The sequence below is a fragment of the Artemia franciscana genome, chromosome 4 (genome assembly GCF_032884065.1).
Source record: "Artemia franciscana chromosome 4, ASM3288406v1, whole genome shotgun sequence".
NCBI classification, from domain to species: domain Eukaryota; kingdom Metazoa; phylum Arthropoda; class Branchiopoda; order Anostraca; family Artemiidae; genus Artemia; species Artemia franciscana.
The window spans coordinates 21,338,226-21,351,892 of NC_088866.1; the positions used below are offsets into that span (position 1 = coordinate 21,338,226).

At 36.1% G+C, this 13,667-nt stretch overlaps 1 protein-coding gene across 1 annotated transcript; it reads left to right on the forward strand.

Annotated features, from left to right (window-relative positions):
- Positions 1-8,933: 8,933 nt before the first annotated feature.
- On the forward strand, positions 8,934-12,702 carry LOC136025723 (myb-binding protein 1A-like protein). The gene is made up of 3 exons (XM_065701708.1): positions 8,934-9,157; positions 10,923-11,147; positions 12,541-12,702. The coding sequence occupies exons 1-3, from the start codon at positions 8,972-8,974 to the stop codon at positions 12,700-12,702; spliced, it is 573 nt and encodes a 190-aa protein (XP_065557780.1). The 5' UTR covers positions 8,934-8,971.
- The last annotated feature ends 965 nt before the right edge of the window (positions 12,703-13,667 follow it).

Here is a 13,667-nt window from a genome sequence, read left to right on the forward strand (position 1 = left end):
GACAAATGAGACATCTTTTATTATTGTTTGAAGGGATGGGGTCATCGGGGTGTTTCAGTCTCATATGGGTTGAAAAACCTCTAGGCAGAAATGATTTATAACAAATGGTGCTTGGCACTAACGTCGGCACAATTGCGTCAGCACTACTTATAGCTTGGCCAGACGTATTGGGATGAGTAGTTGATACCAAACAACAAGGAATATTTGAGGCAGGGACCTCAATACTATGAGAGCCAGTCCCCCGAGGATGGGACAGGCGGCTTTTCCACTCATTTTGAATTCGGTACTGAGGGCATTATCAGCCACTGTGGCTGGGACATCCAATCTTGTCTTGAGCTGGGAGTATAGGTAGGGACAACACTCCGGTTTTAAAAAGTGGTAGGACAAAGTCCTTTCATTTACATGGGGGCCAGGGTGCTCCTCCTCCTTTCCTACCTTCCTTCTTTTCCTATACACCACAACGTTCTCCTGGGATCCTTTTTAGAAAGAGAGGTCTACTAGGAGTAATGGGTTTGGGACTGGCACTTCATCCAAACGCAAAAAACTTCTCACGGTTCATACGCACCATAATATTTGCCATTGTCTGTCTTGGTTTATTTTACTCATAAGCCCCAACCGTCAGGCAAGTTCCAGAGTGAAACCATTAAACCTAACTTGATACACCCTTTTTACTTATTCAACCTTCTTTTAATCATTCAATCTTCTTTCAATCATCCAACCTTCTTTTAATAACCCAGCTTTCTTTCTATCATTTAACCCTCTTTCAATCGTCTAGCCTCCTTTCAGTCGTCCAACCATTTATTAATTATCTAGTCCTCTTTCAATCCTCCAGCCTTCTGTTAATCCCAGATTCTTCTTTCAATCATCCACCCTTCTTTCAATCATCCAACCTTCTTTCAATCATCCAACCTTCTTTCAATCATCCAGCCTCCTTTCAATCATTAAACCTCCTTTCAATCATCCAACCTTCTTTCAATCATCCAATCTTCTTTCAATCATACAAAATTCTTTCATTCATCCAATTTTTTTTTTACTTATTCAACCTTCTTTTAATTATTCAACCTTATATCAATCATCCAACTTCATTTCAATCATCTAACCTTTCGTCCATCCTTCAATCTTTTTTCAATCATCCAACCTTTCTTTCATTCCTCCAACCTTCTTTCAATCATACAATCTTCTTTCAATCTTCTTTCAACAACCCAGCTTTCTTTCAATCATTTAACCCTGTTTCAATCGTACAGCCTCCTTTTAATCGTCCAACCATTTATTAATTATCTAGTCCTCTTTCAATCATCCAGCCTTCTTTTAATCCCAGATCCTTTTTTCAATCACCCATCTTTCATTCATCCAACTTTCTTTCAGTTATCCAACCTTCTTTCAATTAACCAACTATCTTTCCATCATTACACCTCACTTCAATCATCCAAACTCCTTTCTATCATTCAACCTTCTTTAAATTATCCAACCTTCTTTAAATCATCCAGTCTTCTTTTAAGTATCCTATCTTCTTTCAATCATCATACCTTCTTTAAATCATCCAACCTTGTTTCAGTTATCCAGAATCTATTCAATTATCTAACCTTCTATCAATCATCCAACCTTCTTTCAATCATCTAACCTTAATTCAATCTTCCAACCTTCTTTCAATCATACAATCTTTATTCCAAATATTTTACAACATTTTATTATATTTTGGATTTTTATTGCCTCATTAAAATATATTTATTAATATGAAATTTAGCAGCTCACAGATTCCCAGTTCTACCAATGGTTCTAACCCATACAGTTCTGACTCATACAGCTGACCTTTTTTTTCCTCAACTTTGATTTCGTCAGTCAGAGTGTCGCTGTCAACTTTAATTTCTTGTCGGATTGAATAAGGCTCCTTTGAGGCTGGAACATTAGCATTTTGAACCTCATTTACTGGTTTGGATTCACTATCCTTCGAGGTTTGATCCCTATAGAATTCTTTATGCTTCTTGATCGCCCACATGATTGCTACTCCAGTACATGCGACTGGAATTCCAATAGCACATAATCTCATCGTATTATTTTCTTTAAATAACTAAGAGAAATGCCTGGGAATGCTCGTATATATTGTAGAAAAGACGTCATGGTTTTCTCACTGCTATCATGTTTTATACCAAGAGTGACGTCATATTATCTGTAGTGATATGCCATTTCAGGTTTATACAACCTAGAATGGCTTCATACAAAATATGACGTCATGCAAACTTATGAAAACAAGGAGAAATTACTAATAGTAGTAGAATTTACCTGAGAAAAATTTCTTTAGCTTTCTAATAAGTCTTTTTTAAGGATAGAAGTTTACAAGACGATAAAACTGACTAAAAACTCAAAATACATTCAACTGTGATGAATTACGTTAATTTAGAAAGACATGCCGTCTACGTTGCTATTTTTTCAGAGCGGAGAGGGGATAGAAATACTTTGAGTTTTTTTACAAAATATTTTGCGATTAAATTATGTTTAACTAGACCTACGTTGCCTGAGCAACGTCAAGTGTTGCGGCAACCTTTCTTCGGCTTTGCTGAACAAAGTGTTGCGAGAGCAATACTTTGGTTTTGTGTCTTTGCTATCGGTTAAACCCTGAAGTTGTCAGCCTATCGAAACTTTTAAAACGTTATGTTCAAAGAAGAACGCGATCAGTAATCACATGATCAAAGGCTATTCCTCAGCGTTGAAAAAACAACAATATCAAAAGAATATCGAAAGAAGGGACTAAACTGACTTTGCAGCCAGTTGAACTTTATGCTTTTCAATCGTAGACATCGTGACGGACGAAAACTTGGAACAATATTTTATATAATCTAGTTGGTATTATAAAGCTATCTGTAACTTTTCAGGATTAAAATAACATAGGTGACACTAACTATTACGAAACTACCTCATTGTTTTACGTTATCGTTTGTACCTGTTGTGTAAACACTTAATTCTGGGTTACAGTGAGTATGGGTAGGCTACACCAACTAGCAAAAGTTACAAACCCCTCATCACTGAAGATGATTGTAGCTTAACAGCCGATTATTACTTACAAGTCCCCTACATGTCTTACTTACCAACACTGGAACCAAATTGGTCTTATCATCAAATACACCGGAAACAAATAGTAGGTACACCAACTCGCAAAAGTTGCAAACCCCTCATTGCAACTAGCAAAAGTTGTAAGCCCCTCATCGCTGAAGATGATTGTAGCCTAACAGCCAATTATTACTTACAAGTCCCCTACATGTCTTACCACTGGAACCAAATTGGTCTTACCATCAAATACAACGGAAACAAAAAATAGGTACACCAACTAGTAAGAGTTGCGAACCCCTCATTGCCGAGGATGATTATGAGCTAACAGCCGACTGTTGCTTACAACTCCCCTATATGTCTCACAATTGGTATCGGCCTATTTTTGGTTTCAGTGTGTACCTTACTACTGGAGTTGTCAATCCCTTTAAACTTTCAAACTGGTATATCTCATGAAGGAATTTTTGTACAAAAAAATGGATGACATATACTTTAATCAGCTCATCAAAAGCTATCGACTGCCGTCGAAAAAAAAATCTATCTGTCTTAGTTCAAAAGTTGACTTTTTTGCCGTAGGCCAACTTTCTAACGTCATCACTTAGAAAGGAGCAAAGGATAAACTCTAATTTCTTTAGCAATGAGAGAACTTTTAAAGTTTAAGAGGCACATCTGATACTATTTTTCTACCGCAATCCCAAGTGCGAAAAACCGAATGATAAACTCAGCCGAAATCACGGCAGCACTTTCGGACCCGTGGGAAAATGCCGCTTTTTTGCTTCTCTAAATTTTTCTATTTATCACTCAAAGAAGATATATTGGCTGTGGGGCAGGGTAACTGTCGCATATATTTAACACTTATAGATTTTAGTCCATCTTCAATTTGAAACTGGTACCTGCCTGCTTGCCTGCTAGAACGGAGCTTTCCACTCGAAAGCAGAAACATGGTTTGATGAAACGAAAGCTTGGCTGCATAACTTCAGATAGTCCTCTCTGACATAGGCTATACAACTCCTCTTCACTTCACACACTATAGGCTCTGGCTCAAGGACAAGCAAAAACCATCCTTTTTGGCCCCAGGCAAGAGTTCTACGAAGCTTTCCAAAATGTAAAGTCATATTCATCAATCCGGCCTAAGGTCCACACTTTCCGTAAAAACCGCAGAGGTCAGACCCTTACCACTTTCTAGGAATAAGCTGAAATCGGGGTGCTAGGAACAAAAAAAAAAAAAAAACACGACAAAACTAAAGTGTTGCTCTCGCAACACAATTAGCCGATAACAGAAATACAAGGTACTTATTGAAATGCCTTCGTTTTATTTTTTATATTGAATATGAAGGGGAAAGATATGAAGAAATGATATAGCAGAATCATGATGGTTAGAATTGCGGCCACAATCAGGACTCTTTTGTCTTAAGAGTGGCCGTTAATGGTAAATTGTTGGTTTGATTTATATGTTTTAGATGAAAACAAAAATGTTTATGTCTATGTCATGTCTAAATATATCAAATGTAAAAAAATTATATTATTTCGTTTAAAGCAAGCTGTTTCGGTGGTCACAATTCACAAAATATTTGGGTGGGGCATACATATTTTAAAAATATAGGGGGATAATATTTTGTTTCTTTCTCGATTTTTCCATACTTTTATGTATTTTCTCACGCTTGAAAAAAGGTTGGAAGAACAGGAACAAAATTCTATGAGTTGTAAGGTATGTCGGATCTACGTTCATCTCACAATTAATATGTACTATTTCTTTCTCTTATTTTTAATTATTTTCAAGCAATTTCTTTTTTTATCCTCATTAACATTAAACCCCAAAATAAGCAGAGTTTATTTCGTATAGGAGGGAGAATGTCCCTTCCTCATCCCAATCTCTGCCTAATGGTCGCAGAAATTGAAGAAGATGCTTGCTCGATCTGAATTGGAAAGTTTTAGTCCTTATTTTATAAGTTGAAAGCTACTGGAGACCAAACAGCCGCTGTCCTTAAACTATTTTTGACATTTGGTCCTTTTGCTGCCCCTTAGGACCTCTGATCGACATTTTGAGGTACCTATTTTGTGCTTTCTCTTTGGCTGCTCAATTGTACGTATTGGGGAATTTTCCTCAGAGGTAATTTTCCGCGAAGGGGGGTATTTTACGGGGGGTAAACACCCAGACCAGTATTCAGCATTCTCAACAGCTTTCAGCTATCTTACTAAGCTTAAAGGGGCTCTGTCTCGTAAACCCTCCTTATAGCTCTTGAAATTTGAATTGCTTTTCTCTATTTTTGTGGGATATTTTGAAGTTCTATTCCCACTCTCCCTCCTACAATTCAAATTCCACTGTATATACCTTATCCTGACTTTGTAACACATGATTACATTTTATCAAATATATTTCCTTTTTTTTTTTTTTTAGCTCAGTAGCATTGAAATTGAAAGGAAAATTTGTTTGCAGCATTATGAATCAACTATGTCCCAAGATATCACGACATACGATTTTTTTTTAATAATAGCCTTGCGGAACTGATTGGGCATATCATAGGCAGTGCAATAGCGCTGCCTAAGTAAAGAGCAATGTGGGCACAATGTTTTATTTATTTATTTTTGTTTGTTTAAACCAGGGCACTTCGTATAGAGGGAGTTGTCTTAGAAACTTCAAGGTGGGCCATTCGATTGAAAATTGAAAGTGCTAGTATCAAATATGATTACATATTTGCTATTAAATTTAGTTCTTACAAGAAAAATTAACTTCAATGGAAGCAGTTTCAATAAAAAAAAATTGTTATTTTGTCCCCTGCCATGTACGCAGACGGGTATGGGGGCTCTGTCTCGTAAACTCTCCTTATAGATCTTGAAATTTAAGCTGCTTTTCTACTCCCCTCCCCCTCCTAGAATTAAAATTCCGCTGTATATACCTTATCCTCACTTCGTTACATATGAATACATTTTATCAAATATATTTACGCTTTTTTTCTTTTTTTTTCTTTTTCTTTTTTTTAGCTCAGTAATATTGAAATTGGAAGGAAAATTTGTTTGTGATATTGTGAATAAATTATTTCCCAAGATGTTAAACGATTATTTTTGATAGTTAGGTATTTTTTTCAAATGCCTACTAGGTTCGCCGGTTAAGGGGTAATATTTGTTTTACAAAAACATGACAAAAATAAATTATAAAACTTGAGGTGATAAATTTAATTAAAAAGTAACACAAAATTCAAATAAACAAAGACACTACAAAAATATTAAAAAATGAAATTAAGTCACTTGAATTATTAAACTAGATAAAAAAAGCAATTAAAAATTCAAATAAAGAGCCAAAAACTAAAAAAATCGTTGCAAAACTTTTTCAATTTTTTAACTCGACTCACATAGAGCTAAATTTCGAAGCAAACTCAACAGTATTTTCTGCGTTTTCAAATTGTGTGGGTTGTGAAGCTGAGGTGGAAGGACGGTCAGCTAGACGACAAGGGGAAGTCATGAGGACGTTGGAAGGAGGATAGGGATGGTATTGCCAATTGTAAGGTGAATAATTAGATTGTGGCGATGTCAATGACGCTGACAAGGGTGACTGCCGTTGGTACACTTCAAATTGCGCTCTTTCTCTCGTAGGGGGGCACAACCCCGCTTCAAAAAGGGTATCATTAATAATTTTTTCAGCAAACAGTTTTTGGTCTGGGCGTAGCTTCTTCATTTTCATAGCCCAACCTTGAGCTAGAATATTCTCTTCTGTCTGAGGTTCATTGAAACATGCTGTAGCTAACATCACTAGTTGGTTAGTGGAATCTGGCAGACGTTTTTTTTCTCTTTGGAAGGAGGAGGGTTTTGGGATTAGTTGGTTTAGCTCTTCTTGAAGGAGACACTTCACCTTGCAATTCTTCATCGGGAAACGGTTGCTGCAATAAATAAGGAATAAATAAATTAACAATTAGCTTGAACATTATGCTTAACAATATTTATATACATTAATTTTTATATTTATTTATTTTTTATGTAACTATGAGCTAGATTTATCGATTTTTCTTCCTTCCTTTTACGTTCCGAAATCTGGAGAGGGATTTATTATTATTTTAAAAAGTAAAGCTGTGAAAGAGAGTCAAACTTTAGCGTAAAAAGCGGCGCGTTGAGGAGGGGACAGACCCTTTCATATACAGAATAATTTCTGTTCGTTTTAAGTTTTAATGTCACTCCTTACTTTCAGTTAAAAAAATCTTGTTTTTTCATTTATTTTACTATAAGGGTTCATTGTTGTGACCCAGAGAAAAACCTAAAAACATAAACTGAGTACGACTGTCTAAGTCTGATTTGAACACTGACTGCCAAATTATTGCATAATATCGGAGGTGAGGTTTCAGAAGTCCGTTGTAAAGTAGACGAAGGGTTTTTGTGGAAATGTGTGCTTCAATTTTCAGATAATGCCAAGATTGTGGGTAAGCTTCAGTTCCACAGCCTGGATGTGTTGTAAGAGAGATTTTCGTCCAGAGGTACACCTAGATACCTGGCAAAACCCATTTCTGGTCGCCTAATCGTTCCTCGAGAATTTGCAATTCCCACTATTTGTGGATCAAGAGTTCTAATCCTCAGAAAAAAGAGAATACACGGTTCGTCAACATTAATTATAAGTCGATTTACATCCATCCATATGTAAGTTTCCTCCAAGATGACTTGTAGTTTACTCTGGAGCGCTGACACGCTAGTATCACAGGAGGCCATTGTAGTTTCATCTGTGAATACCATCAGTTCATCAGAGTCACTATCTTCATTAGAACTGTCTTCACCACAGCATAGTTTGCAGCAACTTGAAGTCCTGTAATTTGGGTTTAAGACACGACTTCGGGTATTCACGTGAACTAGAAATAACAGAGGACCCAGAATCGATCCTTATGGCACTCCGAATTTAACCACGATATCGTTCAATGGGTCTTCTCCTACGTAAATGCGTCGGTTGCTAAGGCAGGACTTGTAAGCTGCTAAAGTGCCGAAAAAACTTGAACAGCCTCAGATTCAGTCGGAGACAGTACTGCTGGCTGCGTCATATTTGGGACAGTTTCCTGAAGAATGTATTTGCCTGGCCGATTCTGAGCTTGATTTCTCCCTGGCATGATCTTGCATTGTAGATTGCACTAGGGTACCTAATGATCGAGCCCTAATGATAGATTCATAGGAGGCCTAATGAATCGGAAAGGCGGTGTACGTTTCGCGTTTTGTGTTAACTTTGGTGTTTAAGCTAACTTGTTTTTTGGCTGCCTCTCCCTGAGAAAATGATATGATCCTTATCTAAGTCTAACCTTGCTGCATTTTGCCTTAGACCTTGATCCGCCTGCGTCTCCAGAGAAGCTTACTGTATCCAAGAAAGTTTTTGGGATACACATTTTGCTGCTTTTGATTTTGTTCATAGATAAAAAAAACGACCTATTTAAGTTAAGGCTAAGTTTCGGCAAGATTCGAATTGCGCTTCGGTAGCCGTATTTCAAGTCATCCGATGAACAATGAACTTTGCTGTTCGTTGTGCGCTCTTAAAACTTAAGACCTTTAGCAACTGCGCTATTGATTCATAATATTTCTTTTGAATGACTGCCTTTTTATTTCTAGGGTTAATATTTACAAAACAGTTCTCAGGACCTTGATAAGTGCTTGGAGGGCTTACATACGAAAATAAAGAGTATCATTTTGATTATTGTAGTATTTCAGTATTTACGAGCGTGTTAGTATTAATTCTCGTAATACTATCGCTACCCAGTATGACTCTTCTAGTGCTTTACTATGACACATCAGTAGTGCTGGTCAATATTGACAAGAAATGAGCAACAGACAAAAACACAAATTAAATGACTATCAGGAGCTAGATAAAGACTAAGTTCCTAGTTTGTACTGTTCTTATTAGTTTAATGCATTTATTCAATATCTTTTTCAGGACCTTGACAAGTGCTTGGAGAGGTCACAGAAGAAAATGAAGAAGAGCAAAAAGAGGAAATCGGAAGTGAATGAAGAGGAGCCTGCCTGGGTGGAGGTTCTCACTGATTTGCTGCTATTCATGTTAGGTCAAGAAAAATCTAGTCTTAGAAATTTGTGTAACGTCGTCTGGAAGTTGCTGATCCCCCATTTGACAGAAAATGCTATTAAATCAGTCTTAGATGTAAGTTGTGCTTTTGGATAGGTGATAATTTTGTTTTCTCTTAAGGTTTTACCTAAGATATCTTATAGAAGTTTATAATAAGAATCAATGCTCATAAGAAATATTGTATTTGATATGTCTAAATATTATAGTTATTGGTGATGTAGAATCGTTTATCTTGTAATAATTAACACATTTTCTTTTGTAAAAGTAGATAACAAACTGACAAACGTGACAGCGGCAATGAGCTACAAAAAGTGTGTTCGAGCGGCGAAACGATATACCTTTGTAGTTGAGAAATATTATCTGTTGAGTTGAGAGTATAGTCCCTTGATAGGAAATGTTTCAGGTGATGATTTTCTTTTTTCAGATTGTCTTTTCTCAGCTTGTCAGGTTCTTATTTTTCAAATGAACAAAAAGTGTCTTCTTGGCTGTAGCAACTCAATAGGCGTAAACATTCAAAGGCGTAAAAACCTGCAGCTTTTTGGGTGTCAATTGTTACCAAAATTATGTTTTTTAGATTTTCGATTACTATTGGGTCGTGTCGCTCTTTACTTGCAGTAAATTACCACTAGCTGTTTGATATGCAGTAGTGATTCATTCAATTCAGATCTAATATATTCTTTGAATCCTGACGAAACAAAAGAAAATTTTTACAAAACAAACAGAGGCTGCTATAAAAGAAGACTTCAAATCTAAAACGAGTAAAAATTTTAAGGAATAAATCTACACCCCCCCCCCACACACACACACCCTAACTCTCCCTGAGTTTTCTTATTTTACTTATGTTTTATTGAAACAAGACATTTTTAACAATGTTTATTTTATGCGATAAAAAATATGCTTCCAGAAACTATATTATCGAAACCGCACTCAGATACTAATGGATCAAACATTGTGGAATCTTGAACATTTTCTGTAGTTAGCACCATACGAAACATGAGCTACTCATATTTTTCTTAAATAAAGTAAAAAAAAATAAATTCGTAGCATATTCGTCAAAATGATCACTCACAGTATATGACGCAATCTATTTGGGAGGGCGAAAGGTGCGAGATGCCGCCTGATCAAAGTGAGTGCCATTAACACGTTTTTTAGTTTACATTTTTAATATCGGTTTTTGATTTGAATACTAAATAGGTGAGACTCTATCAAAACTGATGAGGGTTTCAAGTTCGGTTCTAGACTCAGATAGTATGAGATAGTCAAAAGGATCTACAATGGTTTCATGGTGGATAGTGAAAGAAGTAGCTTTAGACATTTTAGATGAAAAAGGAATACCGACCAAACCTACCAATATCGACCAATAAAACCGACCAATACCGACTATTGCACCGACCAAACAATGCCCAACGATTCACCGAGTTTGTTGTCCTGTTTTGTGGCTTGTTCGAGCATGTGAATCCTTCTCAATTTTGATTTCTGATGCCACGTATTGTCGTGTTTTTACTAAAAATCGTTCATAACTTACGTAACAAGCACAGTTAGACAGAGAAAGTTTTCGAAGGACCCCTCGCCTCCCATAATAGAAAGCGTGTGGGCCTAAAAGTGTGTCATTTCTTAGATTAACAATCGTACTGCTGAAGGAAAAGGTTTCCTTTTAGAACATGATATCTTGAAGTTCTAAACGTTTCCACAGGTCCTTCTCAGAAATTTTTTGGGAGGATGGGAGCTCTGTGACGTTTCATATGGTATACTTTTTCCTACTCTCCAGTGTAAAAACATACTGTGCATGTTACCTCAGGAAGAGTTTTTAGTGTGTCCTCAATAAAGTACTTTGCTTTAGGTATTACATTTTACGTCAGAAGATGGAAAAGTATACGTACTTCCTGATAAGAAAAAAGATGGTAATGTCGGTGAAGAAGAAGAGGAAAGTAGTGAAGACGACGAAGAAGACCTTGCCGATGAAGAGATTGATGAAGACGAAGACGCTGGCGGAAATGATGCTCTAATTAAGTTGAAACTAGATTTGCAAAAGGCCTTGGGTGACAACGCAGCTCTTATGGATCAGGCAAGTTTATTTAATAGAATTGTGATGTTGGCCACATCGGAACTGTTTTTGAAATAAAATGCATTGCGAATGTATATATCACGGGTAAAACTTTTAACTAAATTAGTGTAAAATATATACGCCGAAAATAAAATTATTTAAAAAATAATTAGGCTTCACGTCTGGGAGAGGCACTCGTGCAGAATTTTTCTGGTGGAGGAGGGGGGCACTAATACAAAAGATTTGAGAGGGACAACAATAAAAAAACAGGTTTCATTTGGTTTTTTGAATCAGAAGTGTACAAAATTAAAGAAAATTTAACACTTTTTTTGGGGGGGGGTGGACCATCTCCCGCTGTACCATTGTGTGCATGCATTGTCTGGGAGCCTTTAGCGTCGAAAACAAATGAATATATGGACTCAACAAGTGTCAGTAAGTAATAAATCAAGCAAAGACTGTAATACTTACACTCAAACAATCTGGTTAGTCCAAAATTGCCGTGTTGCCATTAAAATGTAAAAAAAAGCTCAAGGTTCAAAATAAACAAGAACGAACAAGGACCCCGCTTATCTGCAAGTTGGGGCACACTTTTTGTCCAAACCGTGCATCCCATATCCTATAGGGAAGTAGGTATTTTGAAACTATATTTTGCTCACATCCCGTAGGCTATCAGTAAAGTTTTTTTTTTAGAATGTTTTAAACTACGTAATTGGCATTTTGTGTCTTTTATTTTATTTTATTTTTTCATTAAAATCAATTTTTGACTCTTGATATAATCAGCTATATCACCTATGGTTTGAGTGTGACAGCCTTTTTTTTTTCATAGTACTACGCTTTCCTTTTATTGTCCTGTTTTAAAGAAAGTCTCATTTTTGTCGTCCTGAAATGAGGACCTTCTAGTCCAATTGCTGCCTCCCATTGAAAAGATTGTTGTCGTACAATTATTTTCTTCTGTAATTACGTCCACTCCCAGGATCGATCTCTCCTCATCTGAAGGTTTTTCATTTCGCTAAGATGGCGACCATGTAAGCACAGTTCTCACTCTGCCTGTTGACGGACATGATGCTCATCTGAGCGCTCGCTTTGGCTGCCTGTGTGTAAGATTCCTAACACTGAATGATTGAAAGATAGATTTGATGCTGCAGTTCTAGTATGAAACGCTCGCTGTGATCAGGCTATTCCATCTATCCCGCTACTTGATTCCTTCAAACGAATGTTGACACTTCGTGTAGCCTTAGTGAAGGACTAGTAACATATCAGGAACGCTCAGCGTATCTGTTTTTTTTTTATTATATAAAAAGCAAGATAAAAAGAAACGTTTATGAAAAGGAGCATTTGCGATTGAAGGACATATGAAGGGCAGCATACGTTGTTTTTTGCCTCATGATTTTTTTATTATTTTTTTTTTGTCTAGGAATCTATTGACTTGGATGAAGTGAGTGATGATGTGATGCAAGAGATGGGTAGTGCCTTAGGAATGGCTTTTAAAGCTCATATTGCTACAAAACCAAATAAGAAGCCTACGAAAGCGGAAGCAAAAAACACTTTAGCAAGATTACATTTCAAAATTAGGTAAAATCATTTTTTTTCACTGAAACTGTATAATATTTCTCCAACCTTATTTTTAAATTTGACTTCTAGGATAGCGTCCTGGTTAGTTTGATTTCGGGTCTCGAGAAAGTTTCAACCATTGCGGAGGCTGGAATAAGTTTAGATAGCTAAGTCTGAGTATAAAAAAAAAAAAAAAAAAAAAAATACAATGAACTTGGTGAAGATAATTTCTGTTATGCAGAGCTGCACAACAGAAAACAAGCTGCTACTCTAATTACCATCAGCAAAGCTGATGATAATTAGAGTATTCTTTTGATAGCATAGTATATGGTAGGCTATGTTAATGAGTATAGTTAGTATATTTATTGTATAGTATAATGAATATAGTATAGATACTATGGTGATAGTATAGTGTCCTTTTACAATTTGTATTGGCTGTAAATACTGATAATGAAAAAGACAACAAGCTAGAAATATAAATTGATTCATATTCAGAAGAAAGCTGGAACTGTAAATTCTAGATATGTTTTATTCATAAAAGAAATCTAGTAATGTAACATAATGAATAGCAAAATTTTCTTATCCTTTCATCTTTATTTTATTTCCATTTTTTTCTTTTATTTAATTTACACGTCGACGGTTTATGAACGGATCACATTTGATGAAGCTTGAAAAAATGAACAGTTTACCTCATCAACTCTGTTGAAGCACCGTCCACGCACGGGTTCGTTACGACCTAAACATATAAGTTTGATTTTGCGCATGGGAGTCCACTAAAGAATGTTTTTGAGTGCCTCTGTTAATCTTAGATAATAAATATAGTGAAAAAAGTGGCATCTTGATTTGTAAATTTTGAACTATTGAATTTTGAAAATTTGAAGCTTATTTGATCGAAATTTAAAGTTCTAGTTCCTTTTTAAGATTCAAAAGTCTTCAAAGAGCAACTACCCCACGCCCTCTTTTCTCCTAATGGATCTGATCGAAATTTTG